This window comes from Hyaena hyaena, unplaced genomic scaffold, assembly GCF_003009895.1.
Source record: "Hyaena hyaena isolate Hyena2069 unplaced genomic scaffold, ASM300989v1 scaffold_804, whole genome shotgun sequence".
Taxonomy (NCBI): domain Eukaryota; kingdom Metazoa; phylum Chordata; class Mammalia; order Carnivora; family Hyaenidae; genus Hyaena; species Hyaena hyaena.
In genome coordinates this window covers 118,945-143,067 of record NW_024081436.1, presented here as the reverse complement: position 1 = coordinate 143,067, position 24,123 = coordinate 118,945, and the positions used below count along the sequence as shown (strand labels likewise).

Sequence of the window (24,123 nt, the reverse complement as noted above, 5' to 3'; positions counted from 1 at the left end):
ACCATTAGCAAATGTCATCATCAAGGCAGCTGATGACATTCCTAGAGGAATGTCACTCTGCCTGTTTCAGGGACTTGTCAGTGGGCTGTAATCTGAAAGGAAATTTAATTTTTCATTTTCTTTGTTTCCCACATCAAGTATAAAGAAATTAGAGAAAACTATGTTATGCTTCTTCACATTGTTCATCTTCCATAATGTTTCTTGATTCTTCACAATTGGAATGACAAATAATGGACTGTACTAGGCCATTTGCATCAAATTCCTATTGTAACCTTGAAACATTTGCATGTATTTGAATTTCATATTGTCGTAAATGGCTGTGTTTCTCTCTCACCTACCTCTTCCAATATACCACATCTTCTATCAGTCTTTGTTTTACATAAGATATATTTTCACTATTATAATATTCAGTTTTCAAATCATTTGTGGTTATGAGATCATTTTTATTTCATTTGTGTCAACTCTGTTGGCTTAGTGGTATTCAGATATATAGTATACATTTTCTTATGTTGCATGAATTATTATTGATGGTAGGTATTATTGTATACCAAGTTGTATTTATTCATCACAGCAACCCTATTTTAGATATTATTCTTTTAGTAAAAATGAAGAAATTAGGATTTATAGAGATTTAAAACTTGTGCATGGTCAGGCAGCTAGTAAGTGGTAGAGTTCAGATATAAATTAAATCCATCTGACTGTAAAATTCTCCTTAAACACTCTCTTATAAAGATTTATCAGCTTTTTAAGATATTACTAGTGAATAAGCTAAAAAGTTATTGCCTTAGTTGGTTATAAAATTTTAAAATACTGAGTTAACATTAAACATGACGCCAATGACTGCATGAACTTCCATGTCTACTCAGTGTATTTATTTTGATTTTATTTGAGGACATGGAAAACAAGAATTGGCAGAAAAGTAATGATCATCAAGTATCATATAATTTTTGAAACACATAGTCTATAAACTAGGCCAGTTTTCTTCATGTTGATCCCTGGCAAGGTTAAAAGTGATGCCTGCAAACATCTTAGGAGGAAGTAGTAGTAATCACTTGGACAAAGTATAAATTCACAGAGAGTAGATTTATGTCAAATATATCTTTTTTTTTTTTTTTTAAGGATTATAGGCTAGAACTTTAGTTCTCAAACTGTGTGGTGGTGCAATTGGGAATATCATAGTGCCATGGATATTTTATAATTTTGAAGGGAAACACAACTATATCTGTTGGACAAAGCACAGACCGCTACTCAAACAGTTTGGACCTAATCGGTAAATAGAACTATTGGCTATTTCTGTTGACCTAGAGGCATTGTGAAAAAATTAGATACCTAGTAGAGTAGATAAACCAAAGCAATTTATTGCTGCCAGCCTGTCTCAGTGTAGGTAAGGTGAAGAAATATAAATAAAGATTGTCAGGTGGATTAGTAACTGGTTAAAGAATTAGATTCAGAAGATGCTGGTCAATAATTTCATGTCATACAAATAAAAATATTTTAGAGGCTTGTCCTCCTCAAACTAATCTTCATTTTTAAGGGGTGCATTAAGAAACATTTAAAGGATATAGTCATCACATATTTTCATAAGATGTAAAATGGAAAGAAATGTGTAACATGGGAAGAAATGTGTGGTATGATTAATCAGCAAACAAAGTAATCTCAGTAGACTGTACTACAATGAACCTGAATTAGATACAATTTAACAGGAATAAATTTGATGAACTTTTGAGTCTGAAAAATTATCTGACCAAATACATTTATAGTTGGAAAAGGTTTATAAGTAGCATACATTAAAAAAAAATTGAACTAATGACCCTTCCTTGCCCCCGGTTCAAATAATAGCCCCTAAATGGCCTACAAGGTCTCATAGAGGCCTATACTATATACTCTTATCTTTGTGCTTCCTCTTTCTATACTTCTGGGAGTGAAGAAGTAAAAAATGTGTGTTTTCGCATCCTTGTTCCTTTGCATCTGTTGTTCCCTCAATCTAGTATAACTTTGCCTCTGCCCATTTTGCCTGGCTAATGCCTATTCATTATTCTGGCTTTGGTTTAGGTTGGCATTTACTTACTAGCTCTATAAAATAAAATTGAGGACCTGTTTGAGGAATTCTACCTTTTAATTTTGCCAAGTTAGTTCATTTTTAAAAAGTTATCAGCCCAGGGGCTCCTGGGTGGCTCAGTCGGTTAAGCGTCTGACTTCTGCTCAGGTCATGATTCCACGTTAGTGGGTTTGAGCCCTGCGTCAGGCTCTGTGCTGACATCTAGCTCAGAGCCTGGAGCCTGCTTCCGATTCTGTATCTCCCTCTCTCTCTGACCTGCCCCTGCTCAAGTTGTCTCTCTCTCTCTCTCTCTCTCTCTCACACACAGAATTAAGTAAAACATTTAAAAATTATCAGCCCTAATTCCATCCTTTGATAAAAGAAGGGACATTTTGATGTGAAAAGTGTAGGTTGACGTAATCTTAGAATACAGATTATCTTTTTGGATTAAATAAATTTAGAGTTTTAGAAAATACGTAGTCATTTCTTTATATTGTTGACAACTATTAAAAATTAGTGATAGAATACCACTGGTCAGAGAATGAGCACTTGCTAGTCACAACTGCTGTTCTAAGCCTGAATTAGTTTGGTCTTTTGGGATGCTCTCACATCTCGACGTTTGCCTCTGTATAGTAGAAATAAGCCTGTATGAAGAGGTCTCGAGGTTGAGTTGAGCATCTCCTTTCTTGGTCATTGCTTGGACGGTTGCAAGGGGAGCTTTTTGGGCATCCTTCATCTCTCTCACCATTACCTTTGTATTTATTACTATCATCTTAAGTTTTGTTTTGTTTTTGTACATATTAATGTGATCAGGTCTCAACAAAACCTTGCCTTTGTCTCTCAATAGTGTAGCTTTACAGCTCTCTTCCCTTCACCCCCTTTTTTAGTGGTTTGATTTTTTCAGTTTAATACTGAGTCCAATATATTTATTTTAATTTCAGATCCTGGAAGGATATATTCACAGTAGGTTAAATTAGGGGAAAAGAAGCAAGTTTAAACATGTTTCAAAGATTTGCTTCTTTACTGCAAACTCCTTGTAAATGAAAAAGAAAAATAATTGAAAAGCCTTCAAGCTCGTATAATTGTGCTATAAGAATTTAAATGCCCTTATTTTGGGGGGCATCTGCGTGGTTCAGTTGGTTGAATGTCCAGCTCTTGATTTCAGCTCAGGTTATGATCTCACATTTTGTGAGATCGAGCCTTGCACGGGGCTCTGCATTGACAGTGCAGAGCCTACATGGGATTTTCCCTCTCTCTCTCTCTCCCCTCCTCTGCTCACGTGCGTGCCCTCTCTCTCTCAAAATAAACTGAAAAAAAAAAAAAAGCCTTTATCTCCCCCCCCCCTCCATCTTTTATAGCTGGTATTCATTGGTAAGTAGAAGATTTAACTACTGTGTGTGTGATTTTCTCCTAAGTCAGTGCTTACTAATACCCAGGGTCTCATATTTACAGAGATACCTTATTACATGGATCAACAAATTTTACTCCTCCCTCAAACTTAAGCTATAATCTTTGCCCCTTAGTGTTTTGCTTTACTTAAAGGCATTTGTTCCTTTTCTCCCCCCATCCTCAAATTCCCTTTTAATACTGCTTTTTTTAAAATAATTTTTTGTTTATTTCTGAGAGAGAGAGAGAGACAGACAGCATGAGCAGGGGATGGTCAAAGAGAGAGAGACACAGAATCTGAAACAGGCTCCAGGCTCTCAGCTGGCTGTCAGCACAGAGCCTGATGCGGGGCTCGAACCCATGAACTCTGAGATCATGACCTGAGCCGAAGTCGGACGCTTAACCAACTGAGCCACCCAGGCGCCCCAATACTGCTTGCTTTGCTTAGTTAAAGTTGCTCACATATTTCCTGTTTTAAAAATACTAGAAGGATATCATATGTTTGCACGTATAGGAGGATTAGGAGGAACTTGACGGAGGAACAAGGGGGAGAAGAAGGGCGGAAATGGTGGGGGAAAGGGAGAGAGGCAAACCATGAGAGACTCTTGAATGCTGACAAAAACTGAGGACTGATGGATGTGGGGGGGAGGGGGGGTGGGCATGGAGGAGGACACTTGTGGGGATGAGCACTGAGTGTTATGTGGGGACTAATTTGACAATAAACTATTTGTAAAAAAATAAATAAATAAATAAATGTAAATCTTATCTAAAAAAAAATACTAGAAGGTAACTATCTTGTCATCTCCATTTTATGTAGGATTCTTAACCATTCATCCCTCTTTTCTTTCCCATTTGCTCATGGGAAAAGGAAAGTCACAAGTGGTTTTTTTGTCTTGTTTTTCTGCTTGCCAAAGTGATACAGGTGTTTTGGAAAAATTGTGAAGTATAGGAGGGTTAGGAAGCAGGAATGGGAATCACTGCTCCTCTCTACAGAGGCGGTTACTGTGAAGACTTTGCTCTTTTTTCTTGCATTTTTTTTCATATTTTTTTCCCTTAATCACTGGAGATCAAGGCATGTGTACAAATTTGTACCTGGTGTTCTTTTTTTTAATCTAACATTTTTGACCATAACATTTTCCCATTCTAAAATCATTTTTAAGGGAATTTTGATGTCTCTGTAAGATTCCAGTGTCTGATTACCATAATTTATGTAACAAATCTAATAATAATCTATTGTTTATAATTTTTCACTTTTTTGGAATATTTTTTGCCAAACTTTATTTTTTGTTTCTCATTTCTGCATAATAGGATCTTAGAAGGGCAATTAGTGGGTTAAAGGAGCTGGTCAGTTATGTTCTTAGTAAATATTTTAGAAATAAATCTTAATATATTTATTAAGTTTAATTAAATGTATTGATTAGCCAAATATTATTAAATTTCTGGCTGGAAAAACTGTACCAATTTATGTTCATTCTAATAATATATGATAGTGCTCATTTTATTGTGCCCTGTCCAGTACCAGTAGCGCTAAAGTTTTTTTGTTTTGTTTTTTAATGTTTATTTATTTTAGAGAGAGAGAGCGAGTGTGTGAACGCCAGTGAGGGCAGGGCAGAGAAAGAGAGGGAGAGAGAGAATCCAAGCAGACTCTGTGCTGGCATCACAGAGTCTGACACAGGGCTCAAACCCAAGAACTGTGAGTTTATGACCAGAGCCGAAACCAAGAGTCAGACGCTTACCCAAGTGAGCCACCCAGGTGCCTCAAGAAGTTTTCTTTTTTAAATTTACTTACTATTGAGAGAGAGAGAGAGAGAGAGAGCACAAACAGAGGAGGGGCAGAAAGATAGAGGGACAGAGGATCAGAAGCAAGTTCTGCGCTGACAGCAGAGAACCTGATGCTGGCCTTGAACTCACAAATTGTGAGATCATGACCTGGGCTGAAGACAGACGCTCAACTGACTGAGCCACCCAGATGCCCCAAGAAGTTTTTAAAATATATAAAATTAAAGTAGTAGAGGAGATGAAGTTTTCTCTATATTCTGTACTAGTTACACAAAAGGATATTGACACCCTAGATACCTATAAGAATAGTGATTTGTAAGGATGATAATAAAAATAGGACCTAATAATTAATTGAGCACTTTCTGTCAAGACCAGTTTCAAGTAGTTTACATATATAGTGAATTCTTATTATTTATGGATTGAGTGTTTATGGATTTGACTTCTTGCTAAAATAAATTTCTGTGTAACCCCACAATCAATACTTCCAGTGCTTTCTTGGTCATTTATGAACATGCACAGAGCAGCAAAAAATTTGAGTCGTCCAATGCTCTGCTTTCTTGTTTCAGCACTCACAAACAAATGTGTTTTTTGTGTTTTATTTATTCCCATTTATTACATTTGTGTGTATCTTCTTGGTGATTTCACTCAAACACAGTGTTGGAGTGCTGTCTGATGTTCCTGAGTGCAGAAAGATTTCTCCATAAGGTATTATGGAGAAAATATTTGTGTCAAATAAGCTTTGCTCCAGTGGGAGTTATAGTGTTATTGGCTGAGAGTTCAGGCTATATATATTAAGTAAAGTATCTTTAAATAGAACCACACATAAAACAATGTTATATATATCAATCCATTGTCAAAGATGTTGTAATAGAGGCTAGCAGGAACATAACCCTGTATTTCTCCTAGGGGGTAATGGTTCAATTTTCCCTAATTCAGTGTGCATGGTGACCTTACAGAACATAACTACTCTGAATAATGGGAAGTGCCTATAGTATTTACTCATTTATTTATCACCAGTGCTATAGAGCAGGTACTATTATTCTCCATGTTTTACAGATGAAGAAATTGAAGCAATGAAGAAATTGCTTAAACAAATAATTTGTTGGAGGCCACCTAACTGTTTATTAGTAAAACTAGGAGTTGAAAGTGGACAATTTGTTTCCACAGTTCACTCATTTAACTGTTGTGCCATGTTGACTTTGTAAGGATTATTTATTAGTAAAATTAAAGGAGCTGGGAGAATTTAGCTGTCATTAAAGAAAGCATGCTTAAAGGAGCAAGCTTAGAAGAATTGGATGGCTTTTCACATAGAAGAAGAACCAGACTTCTTTATATATTTCCACAGTGTAGAATTACTCTGACTAGGAGAAATAGAGAAACAGATTTTAGCCAATTATGAGGGCTGTTCAATGGGTGGACCATCATGGGTTTTAATGAATGTCCTCAAGCTGAAACTATTAAATTAGAGGTTTGAATGGCCATGTGCCAGGTATATCCAGATGGGACTAGAGGAAGGGTTTATTCAGCAAGAAGTTAGACTATTAATACTAAAGGTCTCCTCCAATTTAAATACTATGATTCTTTTGCCTTGTGCTTTTTAGTGGCCATTGGTATTAAAGAACATTGTCATAACATCTGGTTTTATTATAATTTGTATGTCATTGTTGTTCCTGGTCAGTTCTTTTCCCTAATTTAAACTGAATCAGCACACTAAAATTTATGGTCAGCTAACTTTTTTAGATTCTCTTTTCCTTATGTTTTGCAATGCCCACATTTGACTGTACCTTCTTTATGACTTCACTTATCTTTCCTCTTCCCTTCTTATCAGCAACTCTGGCCAGTCTGACTTTGCTTATATCTGTGTCTTATGTCTTAACATACCTCTTCAATTAGCTCTTTAAATAAGACTTTTTTTTGTTTGTTTGTTTTTGTTTTTTGGGATCAGTTTTAGATTCACAGCAAAATTGAGGGAGAAGGTACAGGGATTTCCCATATATTATCCCTGTGCCCCCATACACATAGCCTTCCCCATTATTAACATCCCCCAACAGAGTAGTACATTTGTTGCAAATGATGAACTTACATTCAGTTAAGTTTTTAATATTAGAACCTCAGCCATGTAAGACCATTTTATAAAACTATTGTGTGCCTCTTAACATTTGTGTTTTATAGGTGCTTTTACTTTTCCAAGTCTTTTTCTCTATATGGCATCATTTAATTTGAGTAAAACTGTCAGCAATTCCATTCCATCAGATAGACATTATGCCATTGAACAGAGGAGGAAGCTTAATGAATAAACCCCATACATTCTTTGCCTATCTCATTAACTCTGTACCACCCTAGCTTTTCTACCTTAAGCCGCACTGACTCATTTTTTTATTTCTCTGATTATTTCTTCTACCTAGATTGCTATGTGTTTTTGTGTTATTACCTCGTAAAATAATTACTCATAATCATCCTTCAAAAATTTTAAATACCCCTTACCTGGAAAAGATTTGAGCATGTATGTGAAATAACTTACCCAGATCATGGCACTTATTCATGCCTTTGTAATAAGAAAAGGAAAGGAAAAAACTTACTCCTTTTTCTTCCCTCTCTTTTCAGGATGAAAAAAATGAGTTTGTCTTAGAATAATTTCTTCTTTTTAGCCCATTTAATATCTCTGTATTTTACTTCCCAAATTTCTAGTTTCTTACTATATAATTGTGGTTTATATAGTATTTATATTATCATTACTATTAATCTTGATTACTGTTTTGTTGACTCTAAGTGGTATAATTTTGGAACTCAAAAGAAAAGATAGAGTGTTTAATTTGTCTAAAACAGTAAGTGACTAGGAATTCTTAATACTGTTTAATGAAGAACATGACTATTAAGTAAATTGATTATTTCTGGTTTATCTCCATGAGTCTAGCACAAAAGTTTGTGCCTATAGGTTAGTACAATTTTATTTTATTTTATTTATTTTTAAAAAATTTTTTTAATGTTTTATTTATTTCTGAGAGAGACAGAGAGAGAGAGAGAGAGAGAGAGAGAGAGAGAGGCAGCCAGCATGAGCAGGGGAGGGTCAGAGAGAGAGAGAGACACACACAGAATCTGAAGCAGGCTCCAGGCTCTGAGCTGGCTGTCAGCACAGAGCCCCACATGGGGCTCGAACCCACGAACTGTGAGATTGTGACCTGAGCCGAAGTCAGATGCTTAACCGACTGAGCCACCCAGGTGCCCCAGTACAATTTTATTTTAGAGAGGAATATGAATATGTATATGGATTCTTCTTTTTGGTGTATATGAAGTAGTCAACAGAAATGCATGTGAGAAATGAAGATTGTAGATTTTTAAGCATTATGAGTGGCTATATAATCAATTAAACTAATTTTTGTCCTTTTTTATTCTTTTAATAAGGTTTACTATTGAATCAACCTTGCATTTTTGGAACTCTGTTTTATACAGCTTTACGTCTTTAAAGATCGATATAATATTGGCAAATAATTGAAACTCAATAAGTGTTTAATAATTGAAAGGGGGAAATAATGTTAAGCAATAATTACTACATGTTTTAAGTTTGTGATTGAAACAATAAGTTACGTAAACCTGCTTATTTAAACCAATTTAGGAAAAGATTATTCAGGGAAGCAAAACCTGTAAATGATAAAAATAAATCGAACAGGTTGTACTTTATATATTTAGTGCTATAGAAATTTGTAAATCAAAATTGTTATACATATAACCAGGTTTTAGTAGAATAATTATGTGCAGCTGGTGTATTAACATATGTCAGTTGCAGGTTTAGACTGACACACATTAGACATGGTATCTTAGGATGGGAAATCAAACATGTTTTACTTATACAAAGGTTTGAGATGTAGACAGGATTCACAGCAGAGAGATCAGCAATTTTATTTAATTGTAACTGGTTATGTAAGCTTCTAGGACTCCCCAAAAGAGGCTTCCCAGTAGACCTATGGTTTCAGATTACACGTCCAAGTGTCATATCCTCTTAAAGTTTATTCTCCCTTGTCAGAACCAGCCTTGTTGGGTGGGCCTATGGCTGACTAGTATATAGCCTTGCCTGGACATATGCAGGAGATATGTTGCATCCAGACTAGATATTAATCTCATAATTATGCAGTGTATAGTATGACTGCTAGAAGATAGCACAGGTGTAGTACAGAGACATGTACAAATTTCTCATTCATTATTTTTTTTTTTATTTTAAAATTTACATCCAAGTTAGCATACAGTGCTAACTTTCTTCAAGCACTTCAAGCACTGTATGCTAACTTGGATGTAAATTTTTTTTTCAGTTTTGGTAGTTTATGTTTCTAGGAATTTGTCCATTTCTTTCATATTGCCCATTTTCTTGGCATATAATTGCTCATAATAGTCTCTTATTATTGTTTGTATTTCTGCTGTGTTGGTTGTGATCTCTCTTCTTTCATTCTTGATTTTATTTATTTGAGTCCTTTATTTTGCTTTTTGGTCAAACTGGATAGGGGGTTATCAATTTTGTTAATTCTTTCAAAGAACCAGCTCCTGGTTTCATTGATCTGTTCTACTGTTTTTTGTTGTTTGTTGGTTTGGTTTTGATAGCATTGATTTTTACTCTAATCTTTAATATTCCCTGTCTTTTTCTGGTTTTGGATTTTATTCTTTTTACAGCTTTTAAAGGTGTAAGTTTAGGTTGTGTATCTGAGACCTTCCTTCCTTTAGGAAGGCCTGGATTTCTATATACTTCCCTCATAATGACTGCCTTTCTTGCATCCCAGAGGTTTTGGGTTGTACTTTTGAATTTCCTCTTTGACTTGTTTGTTAGCCCATTCATTCTTTAGTGGGATGTTCTTTAGTCTCTAAGTCTTTGTTACCTTTCCACATTTTTTCTTGTGGTTGATTTTGAGTTTCATAGCGTTGTGGTCTGAACGTATGCACAATATGATCTTGATTTTTTTGTGCTTGTTGAGAGCTGATTTATGTCCCAGTATGTGATCTTTTCTGGAGAATGTTTCTTGTGCACTTGAGAAAAATGTGTATTCTGGTGCTTTAGGATGAAGTATTCTGAATATGTCTATTAAGACCATCCTGTCATTCAAAGCCATTGTTTCCTTGTTGATTTTCTCTTTAGATGATCTGTCCATTGCTGTAAGTGGGGTGTTGAAGTCCCCTACTATTATGGTATTATTATCAATGAGTTTATGTTTGTGATTAATTGATATATGTATTTGGGTACCTCCACATTTGGAGCATATACGTTTATAATTGTTAGATCTTCTTGGTGGATAGACCCCTTAATTATGACATAATGCCCTTCTTCATCTCTTGTTACAGTTTTTATTTTATTTTATTTTATTTATTTATTTGGCATTTATTTATTTTTGAGAGATAGAGCATTAGCAGGGGAGGAGCAGAGAGAGAAGGAGATAGAGTGTCTGAAGCAGGCTCCAGGATCTCAGCTGTTTGTCAGCGCAGAGCCTGATGTGGGGCTCAAACTCACAAACCATGAGATCATGACCTGAGCCGAAGTCAGATGCTCAACCAACAGGCCACGCAGATGCCCCCACAGCCTTTATTTTAAAATCTGGATTGTCTGATATAAGTATGGCTACTCTGGCTTTCTCTTGGTGACCATTAGCTTGATAGATGATTCTCTGTCTCCTTATTTTCTTTAAAAAAATTTTTTTTAATGTTTTTATTTATTTCTGAGAGACAGCTAGAGACAGCGTGAGCAGGGGAGGGTCAGAGAGAGAAGGAGTCACAGAATCTGAAGACAGTCTCCAGGCTCTGAGCTAGCTGTCAGCACAGAGCCTGGCGTGGGGCTGGAACCTAGGAACCGTGAGATCATGCCTGAGCCAAAGTTTGACGCTTAACCGACTGAGCAACCCAGGGGCCCCTCTCCCTTCATTTTCAAATGAAGGTGTCTTTAGGTCTAAAATGGGTCTTTTGTAAAAAGCATTTAGATGGATCTTGTTTTCTTATCCATTCTGTTACCCTATCTCTTTTGATTGGAACATTTAGTCCATTGATCATTAGAGTGAGTACTGAAAGGTATAAATTTATTGCCATTATGTTGCCTGTAGAGTTGGAGCCTGGTGATGTTCTCTGGTCCTTTCTAGTCTTTGTTGCTTTTAATCTTTTTTCTTTTTTGGGGGGGGATCTTTTCTCCCCTCAGAGTGTCCCCCTTAAAATTTATTTCAGGGCTGGTTTAGTGGTCATGAACTCCTTTAGTTTTTGTTTGTCAGGGAAACTTTTTATCTCTCCTATTTTGAATGACAATCTTGCTGGATAAAGAATTCTTGGCTGCAGGGGCACCTGGGTGGCTCTGTTGGTTGAGCTTCCAACTTTAGCTCAGATCACAATCTCATGGTTTGTGGGTTCTAACCCTGCATCAAGTTCTGTGCTGACAGCTCAGAGCCTGGAGCCTGTTTTGGATTCTGTGTCTCCCTCTTTCTCTACCCCTCCCTTGCTTGCACTCTGTCTCTCTGTCTCAAAAATAAACAAACATTTAAAAAATTGTTTAAAAAAAAGATTCTTGGCTGCATATTTTTCCAATTCAGCACATTGAATATATCCTCCCACTCCTTTCTGGCTTGCCAAGTTTCTGTGGATAGGTCTGCTGTGAACCTAATCTGTCTTCTGCTGTAGGTTAAGGACTTTCCCCTTGCTGCCCTCATGATTTTTCCTTTCCTGAGTATTTTGTGAATTTGACTATGATATGCCTTGTTGATGGTTTTTGTTGAATCTAATGGAGTTCTCTGTGCTTCTTGGATTTTGATGTCTGTGTCTTTCCCCAGGTTATGAAAATGTTCCACTATGATTCGCGCACATAACCCTTCTATATCTTTTTCTGTCTCTTCATCTTCTGGGACCCCTATGATTCTGATATTATTCCTTTTTAATGAGTCATTAAGTTCTCTAATTCTTAAATTGTGCTCTTTTGCCTTAGTCTCCGTCTTTTTTTCTGCTTCATCATTCTCCATAAGTAAGTCCTGTATGTCACCAACTTGGTGCTCTGCTTTATCCATCCTTGCTGATGAGGCATCCATTTGAGATTGTAGCTCAGTTACAGCATTTTTTATTTCCTCCTGACTAGCTTCTACTTTTATCTCCACAAAAGGGATTTTAATCTATTTTCAACCCTAACTAGTATTCTTAGCATTGTGATTCTAAATTCTGGTTCAGACATCTTCCTTGTGTCTGTGTTGATTAAGTACCTGGCTGTTATTTCTTCCTGTTCTTTCTTTTGGGGTGAATTCCTTTGTTTTGTCATTTTGAAGGATGAAAAGGAATTAATAAAGTAAAAAAAGTAAAAATTAAGAAATTAAAAACAACACCAAAAAATCAAAGAAAGACTTTTTTGCTGGTGGCCTGGAGCCTGTTTGGGATTCTCTCTCTCCCCCTGCCTTTCTGCCCCTCCCCCACTTGTGCTGTTTCTGTCTCTCTCAAATAAACTTTAAAAAAATAAAAATTAATAGTAAAGAATGGGGCACCTGAGTTGCTCAATTGGTTAAGCATCCCACTCTTGATTTTCACTCAGGTCATGATCTCACAGTTGTGAGATGGAACCCCATGTCAGGCTCTGTACTGGGCACGGAGTCTGCTTAATATTCTCTTGGCCTCTCTCTCTCTGCCCCTCCCTTACTCACAGGCGCACATACATGTGTTCTCTCCCTTAAAAACCAAACAAATAAAAAAATAGTAAAGAACGTGATTTAGGTAGTAGATACTAACATACATGTAGTTATTTCCTCATTACAGAAGGTTTTATTTTATATCAGTCTTCATATTCTGCAACAAAGGAAACATTTAGAATAAGTCTAAATTTTAACTTTTTGAAGACTTTAATGTTCAGAATTTCTGATTTTGCTATTTGTCCAAATCATTTAGGCAAAAAGGACAGCTAGCTGTGGAAAGAGCTAAACAAGTGGAAGAGTTCCTACAGCGAAAGCGGGAAGCACGGCAAAATAAAGCGCGAGCTGAAGGGCATATGGTATGAGTTTTTTTTTTTTTTGAGATTTTGAGCATATTAATGTTCACATTGAAGGTCTGGAACAAGGTAGGTATAAATGAATTATAATTCTTTGCAAACATTTACTCTAAACATTTACCAACTAGAAAATTGTGACATATCTTAACCTCTCTTCTGCCTTATCTTTTATACCAAAGTGAAATTCTGTCGATGGTTTGGTTAATTAGGAGTAAGTTTATAGCTCTGTCTTTCCTTTAAAAGGGTAGAAGTAGACATAGTAACCCAGATATTTATGTTAAAACAAATGAGTTTTTACATTGCTGGGGTCGTTTTTTCATATGTGCTTTTGGTTTTAAATACTTTTAAGTACAAAGAATTTTAGAAGAAAAATGGGAAACCATCAGATAAACATAACTACATATCTTCTCAAAAGCACATTAAAAGCAAAAGTATATTAAAACCTCCAATTTTGCCTGCTAACTAAATTAAGTCATGTATCCAAGAAGATATTAATAGTTTTTAGATAATCATTTTATTACTTAAAACTTAATAGTTTTGACTTGTAGAGGTATACAAATGCCTTTTGACCTTTTGTGCACAGAATAACTGATGGTTGTTTCTGTCAGCTCATCATACCGTGAGAAATCCTGCTAACCTAGGAAATAAATCAGTTATGTGGTAGTATAGTTTGATCAGATTTATAACTTAGAGTAGTTCTTAAGTGCTATCTCTGTGAGTTCAGTAATGTAGTTATTTCAATTTAGTATATTTTTTTCTTTGAAATGTCATTGAAAGATACTTAGAGTTTTTAATGGTTACCTTTTATATTTTTAATACATGAGTTTGTTTTCTAGTTTTGGAATTAATCTTTGTTTGTGTCCTTCCTGTAGATAGTAGAAGAGAACCTCCTGTGTTTTGTCTTACCTGGTATCTCCAAAGTTAATAGCATCTGGAATTTTAGTTACAGATTTTAATTTGAAATCTTTTAAAAACAATTATTAGATTTATCAAGATTTATGTACTTATTTCCTCATCACTTTCCTTATATTATACTGTCCTGCTCTCACTTTGTTTTTCTTTATGGTAGGGAATATTCTCTGGCAATTCTTTTGGACAGAAACTTCTCAAGATTTGTTGGGCAATGTCTTTATTTTGTCTTTTTGCTTAAATGGTAACTTATAGTGGTAGTCATTTGGTAAACTTGCTTAGTATTTGTCCTGAAAAAATATTTTACCTTCATTTTTGAGAAATATTTTTGGTGAGTATAATATTATAGATTGAGATTTTTTTTCTTTCAGTATTTTAAAGATGTTTCTCCAGTTATCTTCTGGCATGCCTGTTTCTGACAAGACATTTGCTGTCATTTTTGTCTTTTTCCTGGATATGTAATGTATCTTTTTTCTCCACTGACTTTTAATATTTTATCACTGGAAGCAATTTTTTTTTTAATGTTTATTTTTTATTTTTGAGAGAGATAGAGCATGAGCAGGGAAAGGTCAGAGAGAGGGACAGAGGATCTGAAGTGGGCTTTGTGCTCAGAGCAGAGGGCCCAACCTGGTGCTCGAACTAACAAACTTACAGTATCATGAACTGTGCTGACGTCAGCTTAACCAATTGAGCCACACAGGCACCTCCAGTGGAAGCAAGCAATTTGATTACAATGTAATTTGGTGGTTTTTTTTTTTTTCATGTTTATTTTGTTGGGATTCATTGCGCTTCTTGGATCTGTGAATTTATAATTTTCATCAAATTTGGAAAAATTTCATCTACTCATTTATTATTTATTGAAAAATTTTTTTTCTGTTCCCTCTCTTTGTTTCCAGGATTCTCAGTACCCACCCATAAGACTATGTGATGCTCTCTCAACATCCCACTGAGGGTCTGTTCTTTTTTTTTTTTTTCCTTTTTTCTAATTTTCATTTTTTCACTCTTTTTTCTTGTTTCAACTTTGCAGTTTGGATAGCTTTTATTTCTATACCTTTAGCCTTCAGGTCCATTAATCTTTTCTTCTGCTTTGTCAAGCCTATTAATCCCATCCAGACATTGTATTTTTTTCATCTAAGAAATTTTTTTTCATCTTGTATTTTTTTATTCTTACAGTTTATTTGGGTCATTTTTATACTTTCCATGACTCTATAATGTTTATGCTTTTATCTACATTCTAAATTTGAACATAATTGGGGGTGCCTCAGTGGCTCAGTCAGTTGAGCGTCTGGCTCAGGTCATGATCTCATGGTTCACAAGTTTGAGCCCCGCATCAGGCTCTGTGCGGACACCTTGGAGCCTGGAGCCTGCTTTGTATTCTGTTTCTCCCTGTCTCTCTGTCTCTTCCCTGCTTGTGCTCACTCTCACTCTCTCTCTCAAAAGAAACATCAAAAATAAAAATTTGAACACAGATGTTTTAATGACCTTCTGTAATAATTCTGTTATCTTTGTCACTTTTGATTGATTTTTATCCTCATTGGAGTCTTCTTTTCCTGCTTCTTCACATACCTGGTAATTTGTGATTGGATGCCCGGCATTGTGTATTTTATCTTGGATTTCTTTGTATATAATATGTTGGAGCTTTATTCTAGGATGCAGTTACGTTAGTTGGAAACAGTTCGAGTCTTTCAAGGCTTGCTTTTAAAATCTGTTAGGCAAGTCTAGAAGAGCCTTAAATCTAGAACTAATTTGGTCCCATTTGTTCAAATACTGCTTCTTCTCCTATTTCTCCTTAAGAGAACTCCTATTAGATGGATAGTTTGGAACTTTCATCAAATGTCCTTTTTTCTGTATTTCTGTTTTATCCTTTTTATCCCTTTCTTATTATTATGTTTTGGAAGTATTCCTAGGCCTGAATTTCAGCTCAATAATATATTCTTTTGTCTATTCTGCTTTTCAGCCCATCTAATGAGTTTCTTTTCATTTAGAAACTTACGTTTTCATGTCCATGAATTCTAATTTGTTTTTCCCTAAATCTCCTTAATCATATTCTTATTTTCCTGATAATACTATAGTCATTGCTGTCTTTTTTTTTTTTTTTTTTTAGTGTGCTATTGGCCATATTACCTTGCTGTTTTTGAGTTCTCTATTTCACAGTGTCAGCATTTGTCAGATGTTTGGTCTTCATGACACTATGTTCATATTTGGGAGTATCTTATATTGCTCCATACCTTTATTTGAGTGGCACCCTGGAGAGATAGGAGAATGCTACTGTCTTCACAGTTTTCAGTGAGAGGAGAGAATAGGTGGGAGATATTGATATTCTGCAGGTAGAGATACCTTGACAGTTTATTTTCTGGGCTTAGAAGACTCTCATTCTTCTTTGTTATAACCAGTCCAGCCACCGAGAGGAGTGACCTGACTGCTAAGCCCTCTCTGGTCACTCCTATTTGAAGGTAACTGACTGCTTCCTGGCTTGTGGAAATGAATAATACAATGGAAGTTACCCTCTTATTGTAACCACTGTTGTCTGTTCCTAGACCTTTTTATATTCTTAACTTCCAACAAGGCTTAGGGCATGCTTCATGTTGCTCACACCTTCTGTGGTGGTATTCTTTCTGACATGCTTTTGCTCATGAAGTTTTTCACTTAAAACTGATTTTGTGGACTTTTATTTATCTCTGGATTCCTTTCGTTCGTGGGACTGCTAAGAGTTTTGCTTGTTTTTGAGCACTTATGTCTATTCACTTAAAACAACAACTGTATTCTAGGATTTTGCAAGAAGGAAAGCTGTAGAATCACTTTGCCATTTTGCAAACAAAATTTAGTATTTTCATTTTGTTACGGCTTTTAAAAAACTTAAAAAATGCTTAGAGATCAGTGTTTTTTTTTTTTTTTTTTACAAATAGTTTATTGTCAAATTAGTTTCCACATCCCCACAAGTGTCCTCCTCCTTGCCCATCCCCCCTCTCCCCCACATCCATCAGTCCTCAGTTTTTGTCAGCATTCAAGAGTCTCTCATGGTTTGCCTCTCTCCCTTTCCCCCACCATTTCCGCCCTTCTTCTCCCCCTTGTTCCTCCGTCAAGTTCCTCCTAATCCTCCTATACGTGCAAACATATGATATTTGTCCTTCTCTGCCTGACTTATTTCGCTCAGCATAACACCCTCAAGGTCCATCCATGTTGCTACACATGGCCAGATTTCATTGTTTCTCATTGCCATGTAGCATTCCATGGTATAGATAAACCACATCTTCTTGATCCATTCATCTGTGGATGGACACTTAGGCTCTTTCCATGTTTTAGCTATTGTGGAGAGTGCTGCTATGAACATTGGGGTACATGTGCTCCTATGCCTCAGCATTTCTGTATCCCTTGGGTAAATTCCTAGCAGTGCTATTGCTGGGTCCTAGGGGAGTTCTATAGTTAGTTTCCTGAGGAACCTCCACACTGTTTTCCAGAGGGGCTGTACCAGTTTACATTCCCACCAACAGTGTAGGAGGGTGCCCGTTTCTCCACATCCTCACCAGCATCTAGAGTTCTCTGCTTTGCTCATTTTAGCCACTCTGACTGGCGTGAGGTGGTATCTCAGTGTGGTTTTGATTTGTATTTCCCTGATGAGGAGGGATGCTGAGCATCGTTTCATGTGTCTGTTGGCCATCTGGATGTCCTCTTTGGAGAAGTGTCTGTTCATATCTTCTGCCCATTTCTTCACTGGGTTGTTTGTTTTTCGGGCGTGTAGTTTGGTGAGTTTGGATATTAACCCTTTATCTGATATGTCATTTGCAACTATCTTTTCCCATTCCGTTGGTTGCCTATTAATTTTCTGGGTTGTTTCCTTGGCTGTGCAGAAGCTTTTAATCTTGATGAGGTCCCAACAGTTTATTTTTGCTCTTGATTCCCTTGCTTTTGGGGATGTGTCAAGTAAGAAGTTGCTGCGGTGGAGGTCAAGGAGGTTGTTTCCTGCTTTCTCCTCTAGGGTGTTGATAGTTTCCGAGATCAGTGTATTTTTAAAGGGATTTTTACAAGATTCACTTTGTTAAACTATATAGAATTTCTTCATTCCTTTGATGACGAAATGTATACATAAAACTTTATAAAGATGTAGATAAGGGTAAAGAATATTATTTATTTTTATATTTGGGTTTGTACATCATATATTAAGTTTTTTTCTATCTGCCAATTTAACAACAAGGCAGTTTTTTAAACACTTTGGAGGTAGTAGGTTAATTAATTAAATGTTTCTTAATTAAAGCTTAATCAAACATAGTTTGTCTCTAGAGTAATTTATAATCTTAATATTGAATAAGAATATATGCACTAGTAATGTGAGGCAGTGGGTAGAAGTGAGAGCTGAAATTAACTGTGGGGAGAGTTCATAGATTTTAAGTTCAAAATTAGAACTTTTTAATGATGAGATAGAGATACTGCTTAAAATTGTCCTCTCTGTATTAGTTTTCTGTTGCTGTGTAAGAAATGATAATAAACTTAGTGGCTTAAAGCAACACAAATTTATTACAGTTTCTATGAATAAAAAATCTGGCATATTTTAACTGAATCCTCTGCTTATGGTTTTGTAAACCTAAAATCATGTCAGCCAGCTGTATCCTCATCTGAGGCTCAAGTAGGGTAAGATCTTATTCTCTGCTTAGAGTGTTGGTAGGAATCACTTTCTTGCTGCTGTAGTACTGAGATCATTGTCAGACTAGCTTTTGACCAGGGATCAATAATTCTGAGAGACCATTGTTAGGTCTTTGCCATGTGGCTCCCTTCATCTCAGCAACAGATGACTTCTTGTGCATCAAATCCTTTTCATGTTTCAAATTCCTGACTACTACTCTGCAACCAGCTTGAGAAAACTTTGATTTTAAAGAGCTCATGTGATATTACCTCACACCTGTCGAAAATAATGCCTAGTATCAAAAAGATATGAGATAGCAAGTATTGGGGAGAATGTGGAGGAAAGAGGCCCCTTGTGCTCTGTTGTAATGTGAATTGGTGCAGCCATTGTGGAAAATAGTATGTAAGTTCCTCATAAAATTAAAAATAGAAATACCAGCTGACTCAGCAATTCTATTTCTGGTGATTTACCCAAAATAAACAAAAATACTAATTCAAGAAGATATATGCCCCAATGTCCATTGCAGCATGATTTATAATAGCTAAGATATGGAAGCAACCTAGCTGTCCATTGAACAGTATGTACACACACACATACACACAATTATTACTCAGCCATGAAAAAGCATGAATCTTGCTATAGAGGACAACATGGATAAACCTAGAAGATGTTATGCTAAGTGAAATAATTCAGAGAAAGACAATATACTCTATGATTTCAGTTATGTATAGAATCTAAAAAACAAAACACATGAACAAACAGAACAAATAGAAAAGACTCATAAATACAGAGAATAAATTGGTGATTGCCAGAGGGGCAAAGAGTGAGATAATGGGCAAAATAGGTGAACGGAAATAAGTGGTATAGACTTCCAGTTATAAAATAAGAAGTGATGGGGATGTAAAGTATAGCAGAGGGAATTTAGTCACTTGTATTCTAATAAGTATGTATAGTGACAGATGGTAACTAGACTTACTATGGGATCATTTTGTAATGTACATAGATTCTGAATCACTATATTTACACCCGAAACTAATATAATATTGTATGTCAACTATAGTTCAGTTTAAAGAAAAGAAATAGCTTACAAATATTGCCTGTCGGTGAATAAATATGTAAACAAATCAATAAATAAATGGCTGTTGTGATTTGATCAGGCCCACTGGATAATGTATCTATTTTATTTATTTGTTTGTTTATTTATAATGTTTATTCATTTTTGAGAGACGAGAGCGTGAGTGACAGAGGGACAGAGAGAGAGGGAGACAGAATCCAAAGTAGGCTCCTGGCTCTGAGCTGTCAGTACAGAGCCCTATGAAGGGCTCAAACTCACTGACCCTGAGGTCATGACCTGACCTGAAGTCAGATGCTTAACTGACTGAGCCACCCAGGCGCCCCCCCCCCTTTTTAAAAACAATTTTTTTAACATAATGTGTCTATTTTAATGTCAGTCATCCCATTTAACATAACCCAATCATGGAGATAAAATCCATCCTATATAAAGTCCTGGGGATTTTATGTGGCATTTGTAAGCCTGGTGGAGCAGCAAGGAATTTATAAAAAGCCTTGGAGCTTTTCTTCTCTTTCCGTCTGTATCTTTTTCTCCCTTCTTTCCTCCCTCAAAAATAAATTAATAAAAACTTAATTAAAAACAAACCCTTAGAGCTTTTAAAATTCTGCCTACCGTACTCTTCTTTGCCTGTAATTTTAGAGATTACATCTTGGGACACTAGACTAGGCTAAGTGAAGGCAGCTCCTTTTAAGTGCTGTCTTTATCAGCATGCTTGATAGTAGAACTTTATACCCATGTCTCCTAATAAGAACTTTTTAAAAAATAGGTTTTATTAAGATGTAATTTAAATACAGTGAAATTCACCCCTGTTAAATGTACATCACAGTGAGTATCGACAAACGAATATAGTCCTAGAGCCACTGTGGCTGTCATGCTAGGGCACTAGTCCAGGATCACTTAGGTTTTTTCATCTCACCGTAAGAAAAACAAAACTTGTAACTATGTATGAAGATTAACGCTAAGTAAACTTATTGTAATAATTATTTTTGTATATATATTAAATCATTACGTTGTACACCTTAAATATTACATATAAATTTGGCACTTATATCTCAATAAAACTGGGAGGAAGGTTTCCTGTCACTGTACTTTTGTCTTTTTAAAAAGTTTATATGGGGGGTACCTAGTTGGCTCAGTCGCAAGAGTATGTGACTCTCGATCTCAGGTTCAGGAGTTCGAGCCCCACATTGGGTGTAGAGATTACGTAAATAAATAAAAAGTTTTAAAAATGAAATTCTCAGTTATATGTTATTTTGAGCTGATGTGTATCAGTATGTTCTTTTTTATTCCATATTGAGTCATATTTCATTGTGTGGATGTACCACAGTTTGTTTATATATCTCAGTTGATGGACATTTGTGTAGTTTCCAAAAGAGATGCCTTGAAACTTGTTGGAGTAATGTGAAAAGTAAGTTCACAGACTTAAATGCATACCTGTACAATTGATTGGCCCGTCCTCCTTAGGGAACCCTCCTTTCTGTGTTGATACAGCCCTCCTTATTATGTGTTACTTAGCTAGTGACTGTTTTTACATTCAAGCTTCTGAACGTTGCTGGAGGAAATTAAAGCAACAGTGATTAATGTCAAGTCAATTTTTGGTCTCTGGTTTCAGCTGTCAGTCCTGCTAGCAGTCCTTTTACATCTTCATGGTCAGCAGCCTCTCCCATTGGCCACAGTGGAAATTTTCCCCTATATTTTTGTCCCTTATCTCTCTATGAAGATAATCATTACTTCATAGAGAAAATTAGGCTTATGAGTCTCACATTTCCTCATATTTTCTCCATCCAAACCTACAAATTTATTTGTAATTGTGCCAAATCTTTCTTTGTTTTCTCTAGTCTCAGGGAAGGATAGAATTTCCTCTGTTCAAAAGTAATCTTTCCCATTCCACTCTACTTGATAATTTTAATACTAGTAATTATTAACATCTCATTTATTGGGTACTTTATGTTAGGTGTAGTTCTAAATTCTTATATTAACTCTAATCTCACAGCAGTGCCCTGGGGTAGATTCTGTTACATTACCATTTTATAACCTATTGAGGCATAAAAAAATTAACTAGCTCAAGGTTTATAGCTACTAAATGATAGAATAAGTGTTTAAATTTCTGTGATCTGACTTCAGAGCTCAAATTTTCATCTGTTTACTTAAGGGCCTTCCTTATGTAAACAGATATTTCAGACTCTCTTTTCTGAACTTTCCTTCTTTACTGGTAACCCTCCCTGGCCTACAAATATATTTGTGTTTCTCACATTCCTACGTAGTCATCATCCTGTCCCTTTCTTCCTCTTCATAGCCAGGCACTTCAAATTAATGAAGAACCTGTTGTCTCTTACTGCTTACCTACCATTCAGTTTTCCACTCATATCCACAGCTTATTATGACAACATCATCTTGAAACATGACCATTCTGTGACGTTTGATCTCATGACTACTTCAGTGTTCCTTCCTTGGCTTCTGTGATACCATGTCCTCTTTGTTTATCCTTTACTTCTCTGATTAGTATTTCTAAATGTCTTCTGTAGGATTTTTCTCAATCTTTAAATGCTGATATTATCTGGAGCTCTCTCGGTTATTTTCTTTCTATAAATAATATCCTGGGGTGCTCCCACATATTATTTAGTCAGGGACTGGTGATTTCAATATTTGTACCAGTTATTCAGACTCCTCTCCTAACTTCTATCTAGCTACCTCTGGACATCATTTCCTTGGTGTTTCATCAGCACCTTGGTTTTAAATTTTCTTTTCTTTTTACAGTGAGATTAAATTTATTTTTCTTTTTCAGTAGTTTGAATTTTAACACATATATAAATTCATGTAACCACCACCACAGTCAGGACATAGAACAACTCTTTCACCACCCAAAACTCTCGTGTTATTTCTTAAGATAGTCTGTCTCCATCCACCTTGGCAGCCACTGATCTATTTTCTATTACTATAGTTTTGTCTTAAGAATGTCTTATACTGTATGGATGTGTTACACACATATATAGTAGCATATAGCCTTTGCAATTGGCTTCATTTATGATGCTCATACGAGTTGTTGCCTGTATCAGTAGCTTTATCGTTTTTGTTGGTGAGTAATATTCCATTATATGGATGTGCTACAATTTGTTTATCCATTCACCCATTCAGGAACATTTGGGTTGTTTCTAGTTTTTGGTAATTATGAGTAGTGCTGCTATGAACAGTCATTAACAAGTTTTTGTATGAGTGTTGGTTTTTATTGCTCTGGAGTAAATATCCAGCAGTGGGTTTGCTGAATCATATGGTAAATGTATATTTGACTTGATTTAAAAATATGTCAAAACATTTTTCAAAATATGTGTACAATTTTGCATTCTTAGCAGCAATATGTAAGAGTTCCAGTTACTCTGCATCCCATCAGCATTTGGTATTGTCAGTATTTTTTATTTTAGCCATCTAATCCATGAATAGGGATGTCTCATTGTGGTAATTTGCATTTCTCTAAGTGACAGTGACATTGAATAACTTTTCATGAGCTTATTTGTCATCTTTAAAACCTTTTTAGAGGGCACCTAGGTGGCTCAATCGGTTGAACATCCGACTTTTCCTTAGGTCATAATCTCACTGCTTTTGGGTTCGAGCCCCACATCGGGCTCTGTGCTTACAGCTCAGAGCCTGGAGCCTGCTTCAGATTCTGTGTCTCCCCCCTATCTCTGTCCCTCTCATGCTTATGTTCTGTCTCTCTCTGTTTCTCAATAATAAATAAATATTTTTTAAAAATATAAAAATAAATAAAAATAAAAAGGAACACATCTTTAAAAAAAACCTTTTTAGAGAAGAGGTCCATTTTAATTGTGTTCTCTTATGTAGCTTTGAGAATTCTTTGTTTTCTGGATACAAGTCACTCGATAAGTGAGATGCTATTATTTTCTCCTAGTTTGTAGGTTAACTTATCACCCTCTTAAGAATACTTTTTCAGAGCAAAGATATTAACTTTGATGAAGTCTAATTTGTCATGTTTTCGTTTGTTTATGGAGCATGCTTTTGTTGTCATGTCTGATCATTCTTTGCCTATCTGACAGCAATAAAAATGTTCTCTTATTTTTTCTTTTTAAAGTTTTGTAGTTTTACTTTTTACCTTTAAGTCTATGATCTGGGAAGAAAACATTTTTCTTAGGGTAAAATACATGTAACATAAAATTTACTGTCAACCATTTTAAAATCTACAATTCAGTAGTGTTAAGAACATTCACAATAATGTTTTCCTTGTGCTTGATTTCTGTTCTTTTTGCTCTTTTCTCATCTTTTAAGGTCAAAGCTTAGATAATTGAGACCTTTCTTTTTTTTTTCTTTTTTTTTTTTTTTTTTTTTTTTTT

General features: G+C 35.6%; 1 protein-coding gene across 1 annotated transcript in view; it reads left to right on the top strand.

Moving 5' to 3' along the window:
• Positions 1-24,123, top strand: part of NEK1 (NIMA related kinase 1) — a 200,676-nt gene that overhangs the window by 78,413 nt on the left and 98,140 nt on the right. Inside the window, exon 19 of the mRNA XM_039219207.1 lies at positions 13,082-13,184. Coding sequence (XP_039075138.1) covers positions 13,082-13,184 — 103 coding nt within the window. The remainder of the gene's footprint in view (positions 1-13,081; positions 13,185-24,123) is intronic.